At 55.3% G+C, this 11,889-nt stretch overlaps 1 protein-coding gene across 11 annotated transcripts; it reads right to left on the minus strand.

Moving 5' to 3' along the window:
- Positions 1 to 292: 292 nt before the first annotated feature.
- Positions 293 to 10,202, minus strand: ZNF7 (zinc finger protein 7). Of its 11 annotated transcripts, XM_055313947.1 has the most exons (6): positions 9,210 to 9,432; positions 9,079 to 9,123; positions 8,587 to 8,746; positions 5,953 to 6,069; positions 2,062 to 2,141; positions 293 to 1,692 (listed from the first exon to the last, which is right to left on the minus strand). In XM_055313947.1, exons 1-6 carry the CDS (start codon positions 9,303 to 9,305, stop codon positions 343 to 345), a joined length of 1,848 nt encoding a protein of 615 aa, XP_055169922.1. In that variant the 5' UTR covers positions 9,306 to 9,432; the 3' UTR covers positions 293 to 342. The 11 variants fall into 11 exon arrangements, with proteins under 11 accessions (XP_055169922.1, XP_055169920.1, XP_055169918.1 ...); XM_055313945.1 differs by lacking the exon at positions 9,210 to 9,432 and adding an exon at positions 10,119 to 10,202 and having other exon boundaries at positions 293 to 2,141; positions 8,587 to 8,713; XM_055313943.1 differs by lacking the exon at positions 9,210 to 9,432 and adding an exon at positions 10,119 to 10,202 and having other exon boundaries at positions 293 to 2,141.
- Positions 10,203 to 11,889: the final 1,687 nt, after the last annotated feature.

Consider the following 11,889-nt stretch of genomic DNA (forward strand, 5'->3'; position numbering starts at 1 on the left):
CCTGGCGCGGAGGGAAGACCCTCTGGGTAACTGCTAAGCTATGGGTCTGGCAAAGCTCATGGGCCAGGACTCCTCCTCATCCACAGGGCCTGGGTCTTCCCTCCGTGAACTCGGAACTCTACGCACAAGCACCCTGACTTGAGGGACACAGGCTTTGCTGAGTGGGATAAAGTCACACATTCCACCAAAGAAACATCCACTTGGTATGCATTTGGACATTTTCTTAATAATTTGCAACCTATCCCCACATTCCAAATTCTTGTTAGTATAAACGATATAAAATACATGAAGATAAGGCTGCAGGTTTATTCACATTTATACACATTTATAAAGGGAAGTGCTCTATCCCATGTGAATTTTCTGATGCTGAGTAAGCCTGGAGCTCCGATTAAAAGCTTTGCCACATTCATTACATTTGTAAGGTTTCTCTCCTGTGTGAATTCTCTGATGTATGATTAGATGCGAGCGCCACCTGAATATTTTCTCACATTCGTTACATTTATGCAGTTTCTTTACAGTGTTGACTTTTTTACGGCTCACGTGGGTAGAAGCTTCCAAGGTATTCCCATATTCATGATACCACTGAGCACGAGTGTGGATCCTCTGGTGCTCGATGAGATAGGAACTCCGACTGAAGGCCTTCCCACACTCACTGCACCCGTAGGGCTTCACTCCTGCGTGGATGATCTGGTGCTGGAAAAGGGTTGAGTTTTGACTGAACGCTTTCCCGCACTCCGTACACTTGTAGGGTCTCTCCCCAGTGTGGACCCTTTGATGGATCGTGAGCTGTGTGCTCATACTGAAAGCTTTTCCGCATTCCAGGCACTCGTACGGCTTCTCTCCCTTATGGATTCTCTGATGGTAAATGAGACTGGAGCTCTGGCTGAAGGCCTTTCCGCAGTCACTACACTCATAGGGTTTCTCTCCAGTATGAATTCTCTGGTGCTGAATTAGGTGGGAGCCCTGGACAAAGCCTTTCCCGCACTCCTCACATTTAAATGGCTTTTCTCCAGTGTGAGTTCTCTGGTGGCGAATAAGCCGTGAGCTACAACCAAAGGCTTTTGCACACTTGTTGCACTTATAAGGTTTCTCTCCGGTGTGGGTCAGCTGGTGCTGACTCAGACGAGACACCCACCTGAAGGCCTTCCCACACTCGTCACACTTAAATGGCTTCTCTGTAGCGTGTATTCTCTGATGTGCAACAAGGCTGGGGCTATCTGGGTTCCTTGGAAGTTGAGGTTTGTCCCCAGCATGCATCCGCTGGTGCTGGGCCAGGGTCGAGCTCTGGCTGAAGGCCTTCCCGCACTCCTGGCACTGGTAGGGCCTCTCTCCAGTGTGGGTCCTCTGGTGTCTGACCAGCTGAGACTGCTGGCTGAAGGCCTTCCCACACTCCCGGCAGCCATAGGGCCTCTCCCCCGTGTGGACCCTCTGGTGGTGGATGAGGCTGGAGCTCTGACCAAAGGCCTTTCCACACTCCTCACACCGGTAGGGCTTCTCTCCAGTGTGAATTCTTTGATGCTGAATAAGTTTTGAACTCAGACGGAAGGCTTTTCCACACTCGATGCATTTGAATGGCTTCTCGCCAGTGTGGATCCTCTGATGCTGATTAAGCTGTGAGCACAACCTGAAGACCTTCCCACACTCCTCACATTCATACGGCTTCTCTCCGTGGCAGTTACCTTGAGGCTTCCCCTGCAAACAATCAGGTACTTTTGTTTTGCACTCCGGACATGTGTTTGGTTTCTTTCGTGTATCAATTTCTCGACGCAGAGCAATGTCTGAAGCAGACCGGAAGCTTCGGCCACACACGTCACACCTTCGGGACGTCCCTTCTGCGGCACCTCCCAGACTTTCACCAGGCTGACAACCCAGACCACCACTGCTCTCCAGCTCACCACATCCCTGGGCACCCTCCCTCGTAAAGGTCTTCCTGGGAGCCACAGTCCCCGTGCTCAGGCGGGTTCTCTGGAGAGAGCCTGGCTTATTCTCTGACCAGACTGCACCATCAGAGGAGTCGCTAAAGCTAGAACTCTGAGGAAAAGCCGGTGGGGGGCTTCTGACCATCATTGCTGCACAGGGTTCTGATTTTAGAACATCCACGTCCTCACCAGCCTGCTCGCTCGCAATCCCACCCGCAGAATCTGAAACAGAAAATAAGATGTCCATTATCCCCTGTGCTCGAGAAACAGGACAGAGACCAGGGTGGGGATGGGGGGTGCGGGTCATCCCTGGGAACGGAGTGCCCTCCCAGGACAGGCTGCATCAAGCAAGGATAGACCCACATGGAAAAACACTACCAGAAGTCATGCCTTTGACAGCGCCCAAAATTTGGTGTCACTAATACTTTTCACTTCACTTTCTGCGTTCATCCCAGTACCACGTGCTCCTGCGTGCAGGCACGTGAGCGGACGTCCATCCTGTGGGGAACTGGTACGAGTGAAAACCCATGAAGAAGCAGGGATCTTGAGAGCCTGCCAAGTGTGGCCAGAGGCTCCTGGATCCAGAGGAGGTGAAGTGAGGGGAAGAGGGATTTATTATTTATTTTTATTTGTTTTTAAAGGTTTTATTTACTCATGAGAAACACAGAAAGAGACAGAGACACAGGCAGCGGGAGAAGCAGGCTCCCCGTGGGGAACCCAGTGCACACTCGGTCCCAGGACCCTGGGGTCACGCCCTGAGCCGAAGGCAGATGCCCAACCACTGAGCCCCCCCAGGCATCCTGTGAAGACGGTAGAACTATGAGCAGAGGAACAGGCAGGCTCTGAGGACAAGGCTGGACAGCTGCTGAGGGGCACCCCTGGGGTGAGTCTGAGAAGTGGGGTTCTGAGTGAAATCCTCCAGGGGTCCAGTCACGGGGTTCCTGGTGGCTCCTAACATCAATGCCCTCGCCAGCTCCAGCGGTCGCAGTTCCGGGTGGTCCCAGGTGACGAAAAGGCCATCACACTGAGCATCTTCTGTGGGTAAGGAACAGGGTTCCAGCCATTCCTCACTTAGTCTTCATGATAATCCAATGAGGCCAGTAGTGGACCCCCGCCCCCCATAAGGAACCTGTGGCCCCTCAGACACACAGCCAAGGAGAGAACTAGGAATGGACCTGGGTCTGTCCTCCCACCACTTGCCCATTCAACCTCTCTGTGCCCTTAGGACATGGGGGCTCTCCTGTTTTTTTTTTTTAAGATTTTATTTATTTATTCATGATAGTCACAGAGAAAGAGAGAGAGAGAGAGGGGCAGAGACATAGGCAGAGGGAGAAGCAGGCTCCATACAGGAAGCTCGACGTGGGATTCGATCCCGGGTCTCCAGGATCACACCCTGGGCCAGGCAGGCGCTAAACTGCTGCGCCACCCAGGGATCCCCTGACTGGTCTTCACTGCGCAATCCCACACCCTTCACGGGGCAGGGCTGGCCATGTGGCACTGGCCCCCTCACCCTCTGCCCAGGCCTCCCTCTGCTCTGCAGCTGAGAAAACGGGCAAGCTCTGCTTTCCACTGCCTCCTAGTGGAGAGCAGAGGCCCCTACGGACGCCAGGGGAGACCACGGTGGAGATGGTTGCAGCCTTGGGGCTGGGACCTCCTGCTCACAGAGAAAATGCTAACCCCACGGGGCTAAAGCAGCCACAAATGCACCCGACCACTCTGGGGTCGGCCTCCATCTGGTTCCCTATGACCGAGTCTGAGAACAACACCCCCTGCCCCAGCCTCAGGGGCTCCCCACTTCAGGTCCACTTCTCCCTGCCTCTGCTGACACCCTCTGACAAAGACCCTCCAGCCGAGCCCAGCCCAGGCTCCCCAGCCTTTCTCGACCAGGCCTCAACCCTGGCCCGTAAGGGACAACACACCAGTGCTGCTTCTTGCAGCTCAAGGCTGCACCCCTAGGATGGCTCTGCCTCCCGTAAGGTGTGTACCTGGGAAAACTCAAGGCTGCCAGCACAACCGACCGCTTGTTCCAGCCACACCTGAGGGACAGGGAGTCTCCCAACCTCCGTGGGAGAGCAGGACCCAACTCCCACAGGCAGTGGTCAGCAAGCCCAGGTGGGTGTCACAGGGCCTAGCTCCTGCCTGCTCACCCCTGCCTGCCCCGGCCACATCTGAACAGATGGAAGCCGTGTTCACCCACACTGGACTCTTCTCCATCACAAAAACTACTATGGATCAAAAACACATCCTCACCATTTTAACCACCGCTGGGCCATTTATGTGTCTGACACTGCCCACAGGCACCCCTGGGTACTCCTAACTGAAGCCCAGAGTTCTCACCCTCCCCTGGAACTTGAGATCTCTTATCTGCAAACTCCAGGTAACCCCTGAAGAGCTGCAAGCACATGTTTAAAAAAACAGCTTCACTCTGGAAGTGGTTTTGCCTCAGAGAACTGACGTGTGTCCCGGCAGGCTGGGGACAGGTGTGATGATGGTGGGTCGGGGTGCAGCTCCGCACCTTCCTGCCACTCTGGGCCACTCCTCGGCAATCTGCTGCACCAGGCGCAGGTAACACCTTGGGCACATACGTTTCTCTAACACGCTCCACACATTTTCATCTGCGAGGCTGTGCTCCTGCCCTGTGCTGTCAGGCTCAGAGCAGGTCTACACATCTCGTTTTCTTTGCTGCTGACTCATCACCGTAAAGACCGTTTGTTCCGCATGAACCCACCAACTACCCAAATCCGCCCAGCTCCAGCTAGCTCTCCTGCCTCTTTGAAATCTCCCCTCCCCGTTAGAAAAACTTAACAGTGGCTGGGGTGTAAGTGGACTGGTGTACAGCATTAGATCCTTCCCAGGAAGGGCCAGGGAGGGGCCTCCACAGGAAGGCAGGGGCTTCAGTGACAGAGCCAAGGATGCTGGGGGTGGGGGTCAAGCCCCCAACACTGCCTGTATTTCTGCCACCTTCCACACGACGGTGCGTGTGAGGATGCTCTGCAGAGACTCGGGAACCTGCTTTAGGGAGGACTCCAGGGCCCTAACTGCCACAGTCTGATTCTCCAACTTGCTTCCCAGCCAGCCAGGGACTGTGGGAGGAAGACATGGCAGGTAGCAGGCAGGATCCTCTTCCGTGGCCAAGATGCATACAATCTCACTGCCCTGAGCAAACTGGGCAACGGGTCAGCTAGGGAGGCTCAGACAAGGCTGAGGCAATGGCATCCCCTCAACAGGAGCCCAGTGGGAGCCAATGCCACACGGTGGCAGAGACCTCTATTATGGGCAGACTGTGCCCCCGAAGATGTGTGCTGAAGCTCAGCCCCAGGACCTCAGAATAGGATCTTGTACAACAGGACTGTTGAGTGCTAGTTAAGATGAGGCTGCGCTGGTGAGGCACCTAATTCTACACGACTGGTGCCCTTTCAGGACGACCTGGGTGGGTGGGGAGGGGGGCGTGATGACGGAGGCAGAGACCGGGGAGTGACGCAGTCACAAGCTAAAGAACACCAGGGGCCACCAGAAGCTGGAGGAGACAGAAGGGTCCCTCCCTAGTGGTTTCACAGGGACAGGATCCTGCCAGCGTCTTGGTTCTGGACATCTGGAGTGGAGACGATTAACCTCTGTGCTTGTAAGTCCCACATTTGTGACGCTGTGTTAGAGCACCCATGACACCGACGCAGCCCTGAAGCCTGCGCAGAGCCAAACTCAGTGCTTCCCTTGGATCGTCACTTTTGCTTAGCAAGAATATCAGTATGTTAGAAATTCAACATGTGCCTTAAAGACAAACTGTTTTTGCTATAACTCGCAAGAATTTCATGTCCCTGCTTCTCTGCACTTCGGTCTCTCCCAATGCAACCCCACAGCTGGGCTGTGCTTCTGTCAACAGCCCCACCTGTGGCCATGTGTTCCCAGGCATCCAGCGCTCCTGCTTCGTCAGTCCCTAGGGTCCAGGTCCAGCTTCCCATGAGTTCTCTGGTGGGCATGAGTTCTCTGAACACCTCCTCAGCCCTGGACCCAGAAACTCAGGCCTGAGCCTCACCTGTAAGGAAGGTCCTTGCCCCCTCTCTCCCTTCAACTCCCTTCAGGTCGAGGACCCATGGCTCCTGCCCCTGCTCCAGCCGGGAGATCAGCTCAGGCTTGAAGACCAGGAATCCTGCTGTGGGGATGGCAGAGAAGGACACTGTGTCAGTATAGCTGAGGGCCCAGCACAGGGTCCAGCACCCTTACTGTCAGGAGTAACGAGGCAGGGGGCTGCCAGAGCACAGGCAAAGCCTCCGGAGGAAGCATCGGGGGTGAGGATCGGGGCACAGTGGCCCTCTTTCCAGATCGGTCCCAGTCCTGAGGTTGGACACCGAGATGCCTGGACTCTCAGCCCTTCCCCATCCATAGCAGGGCCAGGATCCTCAGTGGTTCTGACACTAAAGAGTCTGCAAAGGAACTAAAAATCTAAATGAACACATCAACTTATAGGAACGCTAAAAATGACAAAATGAGCACAAAAGGAAATTCACAAATTTGACTATTTTTCACTAAAAAAACAAATGCTACTGGAAGACCTTCCTTTCCCAAAAGCCCAAGGCCCAGATGGTTTTACAGGTGAATTCTACCAAAAACTATAAATCCACATACATAAATTCTTCCAGAAATTAAAAAGACAGCAAAAGCTGCCCAGCTCATCTTATGAAACTGACATACCAAGTGCCGCTTCCAAAAATATATAAGAACAATTCACAAAAAGAAACATATTAAAGTCCAATTCCCTTATGAACAGGAGCAAAAAATCTGAAATACAATACTGCCTAGCTGAATCCAAAATGATATCAAAGTTCATACATAAAATATAATTTAAATAGAGTTTACTCCAAAAATACAATAAAATGAGCTTAACTAAGAAAAAAAAATTGTATGAGTTCCCAATTGATGCAGAAAATTTGAAATCCAATGTCCTTGTTTTGTTTTTTTAAGTGTTTTATTTTTTAAGTAACCTCTACACCCAACATGGGCCTTGAACTCACAACCTTGAGATCAAGAGTCTCACACTCCACTGACTGACCCAGCCAGGTGCCTCCCAATGTATTATGATTGAAAACAAAATTCCTGGGGCGCCTGGGTGGCTCAGTCAGTGAAGCATCTACCTTTGGCTCAGGTCATGATCCTGGGGTCCTGGGATCGAGCCCCGCATCAGGCTCCCTACCCAGTGGGAGTCTGCTTCTCCTCCTTCTGCAGCTCCCCTTCCTTGTTCGAGCTCTTGCTCTCAAATGAATAAATAAATACAATCGAGAGGAAAAAAACCTCCTTAGCCACTTTCTTCTAATTTTAATTACATGCATTCCCTTTATTTTTTTTAAAAGAAATGGCTATTTTTTTGTTTCTTAAAGTAATCTCCACATCCAATGTAGGACTCAAACTCACAACCCTAAGATCAAGAGTTGCACACTCAGTCAGTGGACTGACCCAGCCAGGCATCCCTAGAAGTATTCCCTTTAAAATGAGGAACAGGGGATCCCTGGGTGGCGCAGCGGTTTGGCGCCTGCCTTTGGCCCGGGGCGCGATCCTGGAGACCCGGGATCGAATCCCACATCGGGCTCCCGGTGCATGGAGCCTGCTTCTCCCTCTGCCTGTGTCTCTGCATCTCTCTCTCTCTCTGTGACTATCATAAATAAATCAAAAAAATAAAATATAAAATAAAATAAAATAAAATAAAAAATAAAATAAAATAAAATAAAATGAGGAACAAAACAGGCCTGCCCACAGCAGTCCTGCCTAACACAGCAGTGTAGTTCTGGCCACAGCTACCTGTTGGGACACTGGGAAATAGAGGGGGAAACCCTCTCTTAGAATAAGGCACCAGACTAGCTGGAAGTTCAACAAAATTGCCAAATACAAGATCAACCCTCAAAAAACCAACTGCATTTCTGTACAGCAACAATAATCAGTTAAAAATAGAGCAAACTACACAGGAAGTAAATGGAACAAACGGAGACACGTTCTATGATCTTGGATGAGAACAATTAGTATGAGAGATTAGTTTTCCTTTTAGGAATTCTACAAATTCAAAGCACCCCCAATGAAAAGCTCAGTTCCAAGTATTAAAAAACTCAAACTTACTCTAAATTTACATGAAAGAATTACTCTATTACCCATGAATAAGTTAAGTGAAGTTTTACTAAAAAGAACAAAAAAGGCAAGTTGTCCTACCAGGCGTTAAGACACACTACAAGGCCAGCTGGGAAGCACACTGTCACACAGGAGAAAGGTAGCCCCACAAATCAATGGAAAAGGATGGGCTCCTACTTAACTCCAGACACAAACGTGGAGCCCAGATCTAAACAAGAAAGATAAACTAGAAAGCCCACAGGAGAACGTGTAGACTGTCTCCATGACCTTAGAGTATGAAAGAATTTTTTTTTTGAAAGAATCTTTAAATAAAGTTTCAAACGTGCAATCCATAAGGCGAATACATTGAATTTCATTAAAATCTGACCTCACAAAGTTAACAAACATAAGAGCATGCAAAATGGTGTTTACAATGCGCAGAACTCACCATGACACATCCCAGGGTCAGTTCCTGACCCTCAGAGACCCACGGCCCCCCCACCCCCCAGACAACGGGCCTGACTAGGTGGGTGCTGACCCATGATTCAGGAGGAGGGGTCCCAAGACACAGCCTCACCTAGTCCAGCCACGCTGCTGTGGTTCTCCAGCATCACCTCCTTGTACAGTGCCCTCTGGCCAGGGTCCAGACACTGCCACTCCTCCCTTGAGAAGTGTACGGCCACGTCACCAAACGTCACAGCCTCCTGAAAAGACATACACCAGCACCCCAGGAAACCCTGGGTGCCAGCCCCATTCTGGCTCCACCTCATGTGTGTGTCTCAGGCACATGCACCACAGGGTTGAGCCAGTCACCAGGCCCTTTCGGTTCTAAAAACCGAGGGGAGGAGGAAGCCAGACCAGGGTGATCTACAAACCTCCCCCCATGAGGGCCTCACATGGGCCCCAGTCTGGGCAGGGGTTTGTTCGCTCCTGTAAGGATGAGCATGCCTGAGCCTGGCAAGGGCCACCAGGGACTGATGAGGGTCTAGGACCAGGCCCAGCGGGCAGGGTAGGTTCCCAGAGGAAAAAGGTAGGACTCTAGCGGGAATGGAGGCAGGCAGGCTCCTACCATGAGGCTCGGTGGGTTGGCATCCATGTGTCCTGGCGGAGGGACCTGTTGGTGATTAGGAAAGGGTCAGAGGTCAGGGTGCTGGAGGGTCCCGATCCCTGAATTCCAGGCTGAAATCTCCGATCCTTTACCTCTAAGCTCAGACGTTCTTTGGCAGGGACATAAGGTGAGGCCAAAGCGGCCACAGCACTGGAGCATCTGCCCCCCCGCCCCGAAGCTTCATTCATCTTTCAGTGTGTGAGGTGCGGATTGCCACCCACGCCAAGTGCCAGACTAAGCAACGGGGACGCAGCAGCGCACAGTGCGCGGGAACCCTGCCTTCCCGAGGCAGTATGAAGAGTCAAAACTATGCAAACGCATCACCTCCGAGATCACGCCCCAGAGAAGGGACTCTGGTCGTTCGACGGTCCCGCCCCAGAGAAGCTCACTAGCCCGGGGAGGAGGCGCGGCCGGGCAGCCGGAGTCGGGGAGCGTGGCTGGAGGACGGGCCCGAACAAGGTCACAGAAGGCAGTGGAGACTGCAGGGCCCGCCGCCGCCCCAGGCTCGCCCCCTGGACGCCGGGAGGCGGGGTGGACTCCCCGCGGGCGCCTCTGGCTCAGACAGGGGCTCGTGGGCAGCAGCCCAGGCCGGGGCGGCAGGGGTCACGAAGGCCGGCCGCCCACCCCGCCCGGGCGCAGCCCCTCCTGCACCGTCAGGAAGTGAAGTCTTCCACAGGCGGCGGACCGGGAGAGGCGGCCCCGGGAAGCGGCGGGCTCGCGGGCAGGCGCAGGCGCAGACCCGGCGAGTAGGCCGCGCGGGGAGCCGGACCCAACGCCCCTGCCCGCCGGCCACGCGGCCGCCGCCCGAGCAGCGCCCACACCAGGCGCCCCAGGCCTCCGCACGCCGCTCGCGCCCCCGACCCCCGCGGGAGGCAGGGCAGCGCGGGGCCCGCAGCGCCGGGGGCAGGAGGACGCGGGGCTCGGCCGGCGGCGCCTCCGCGCGGGGTCGAGCAGCAGGCCCGCCGCCCACACCCGAGTCCGCGCCCGGCGCGCCCACTCACCCTCCCCGTGGACCGCCCGAGGCTCCAGACGCGCGACAAAACCGGAAGCGGGCCTCCGACGCTCGCTCCCGCCCCGTCCCACCAACTTCCGGCCGCTCTGGGCCGCTCGGAGGCTCAGTGCCCTCGGTGATCCCCGGCCCGGGCGCGGGGTAGGGGCGGGGCCAGAGCGCCGGGGAGAGGCGGGCGGGGCGGGGCCGGGGCGGGCCCAGGGGCGGGGTCAGCAGCCGGGGAGAGGAGGGCCCGGCGTCCGCCGCCCCGAGAGGTGAACGGCCCGCAGCCCCGGGGTGGAGGGGGTTCGGGGAGGAGACAGAGAAGCCAAGCGGAGACGACGGGTGTCCTCCGGGAGGGGGGCACCCGGTCCAGGCAGGGGGCATCGCCGGGGTGCGGAGGGTGAGGCGCCCGGGAGGCGGGAAGGGCGGGGCGTAGAATGCGCAGGACTTCTCTGGGGAGACGGACCTAACCTCCGAGTCGCTGGTGACCCAAGTCCTGGGGTCGCCGAGAACCGCGGGGAAATCTGGCGCCGCCCGGGGGAAGGAAGTGGCGGGGTGGGCCCGGCCCTCCACCCCAGGGCCGTCCTGGGGACTACCACCCCACCCCACCCCACCCCGCCCCCGGGCCCCTGGGAGACTCTCTCCCCTCCCCGGCCTCGGGGTCTCAGCGCTCCCGCCGCGCCCCGCGCTCAGCTCCGGCAGCACCCTCCGCAAGAACGAGTGAACGGAGAACAGGGAGGACAGAGAAATGCCTACTTCCCAGCCGCCCTCCTGGTCCTAATCCCCCAGGAAGCGCTTCCGGGCTTCTTCCCGGTGCGGTGCGCTGACCTACGGGAGACTCCCAGATGGAGAGTCTTCACCCTGCAGGATGCCTACTGGCGGCGGGCCGGTGGGTCATGGCCCGGATGATCCTGGGGCAACAGGAGGACCAAAGCCGACGCTCGGATCTGCAGAGCCTTGGACAGAGCCGTCGCAGCCCCCGTGGCACCCAGCCCACACCTGGGCAGCGTTGGGGTTGCTGAGGCCCGGCGGGCGCTGCCGGAGGGGGGGGGGGTTGGGGGGGGGTGACGGGGATTGCTTCCATACACTGCGGGCGTTCCAGGAACCTCCATACCCCAGGCCCGCCAAACTCCCCAAACCTTGGGCCCAAAGAACAAACCAACCAACTGTTCACAGCCACAGGCCTGAACACTGAGTGCTCAGGGTCCCTTCCCCAAGCAGCCCAGTTTGCTTTCCAACCATTTCCCATCTGGGATTGGGATTCCACACCATAAATGTTCCTGGGGAAAAAGCCCACTTTCATCACTTACAAGAAGATGCGTTTCCAAGGACACTTTCTGTATCCTAGCTGGTGGCCCAGAGCGATAGTGCCTTCAACAGAGACTCCACTGGCCGGCATCTTTGGGCACTCGGCCTCACGATGGGCTAAAATGTACCTAGGGTCTGTTTTAGGCAGGTATGGTAAAATATGCAGACCTGGAAGTGACTATCATGAAGGAAGACATTTATGTTCATTTATGCTCAACCACTGGGCCACCCAGGAAGCAGGATCTTGGACAGGTGTTTGTATGCCCGTATTCATAGCAGTATTATTCATAAACCCGAAGGTCGAGGCAACCCAAGTATCCATTGATGGATGAATGGATAAGCAAACTGCAGTCCATCCATAGAATTTTACTCACCCTTTTAAAAAGAAATCCTGTCAGGGACCTGGGTGGTTCAGTAGGTTAAGTGTCTGCCTTCAGCTCAGGTCATGATCTCAGGGTCCTGGGATCGAGTCC

Source organism: Nyctereutes procyonoides, unplaced genomic scaffold (genome assembly GCF_905146905.1).
Source record: "Nyctereutes procyonoides isolate TBG_1078 unplaced genomic scaffold, NYPRO_anot_genome, whole genome shotgun sequence".
Classification (NCBI taxonomy): domain Eukaryota; kingdom Metazoa; phylum Chordata; class Mammalia; order Carnivora; family Canidae; genus Nyctereutes; species Nyctereutes procyonoides.

Bases quoted from the DNA above. Each gene is read 5' to 3' on its own strand.
- ZNF7 (XM_055313937.1), bottom strand. From the start codon at position 9,305: ATGAATGAAGCTTCGGGGCGGGGGGGCAGATGCTCCAGTGCTGTGGCC. The intron at 8,747-9,078 runs GTAGGAGCCTGC...GCTGGCACCCAG, and splicing joins CCAACCCACCGAGCCTCATG to GGTTTCCTGGGGTGCTGGTG. The intron at 6,070-8,586 runs GTGAGGCTGTGT...CCATCCCCACAG, and splicing joins CAGCAGCGTGGCTGGACTAG to CAGGATTCCTGGTCTTCAAG.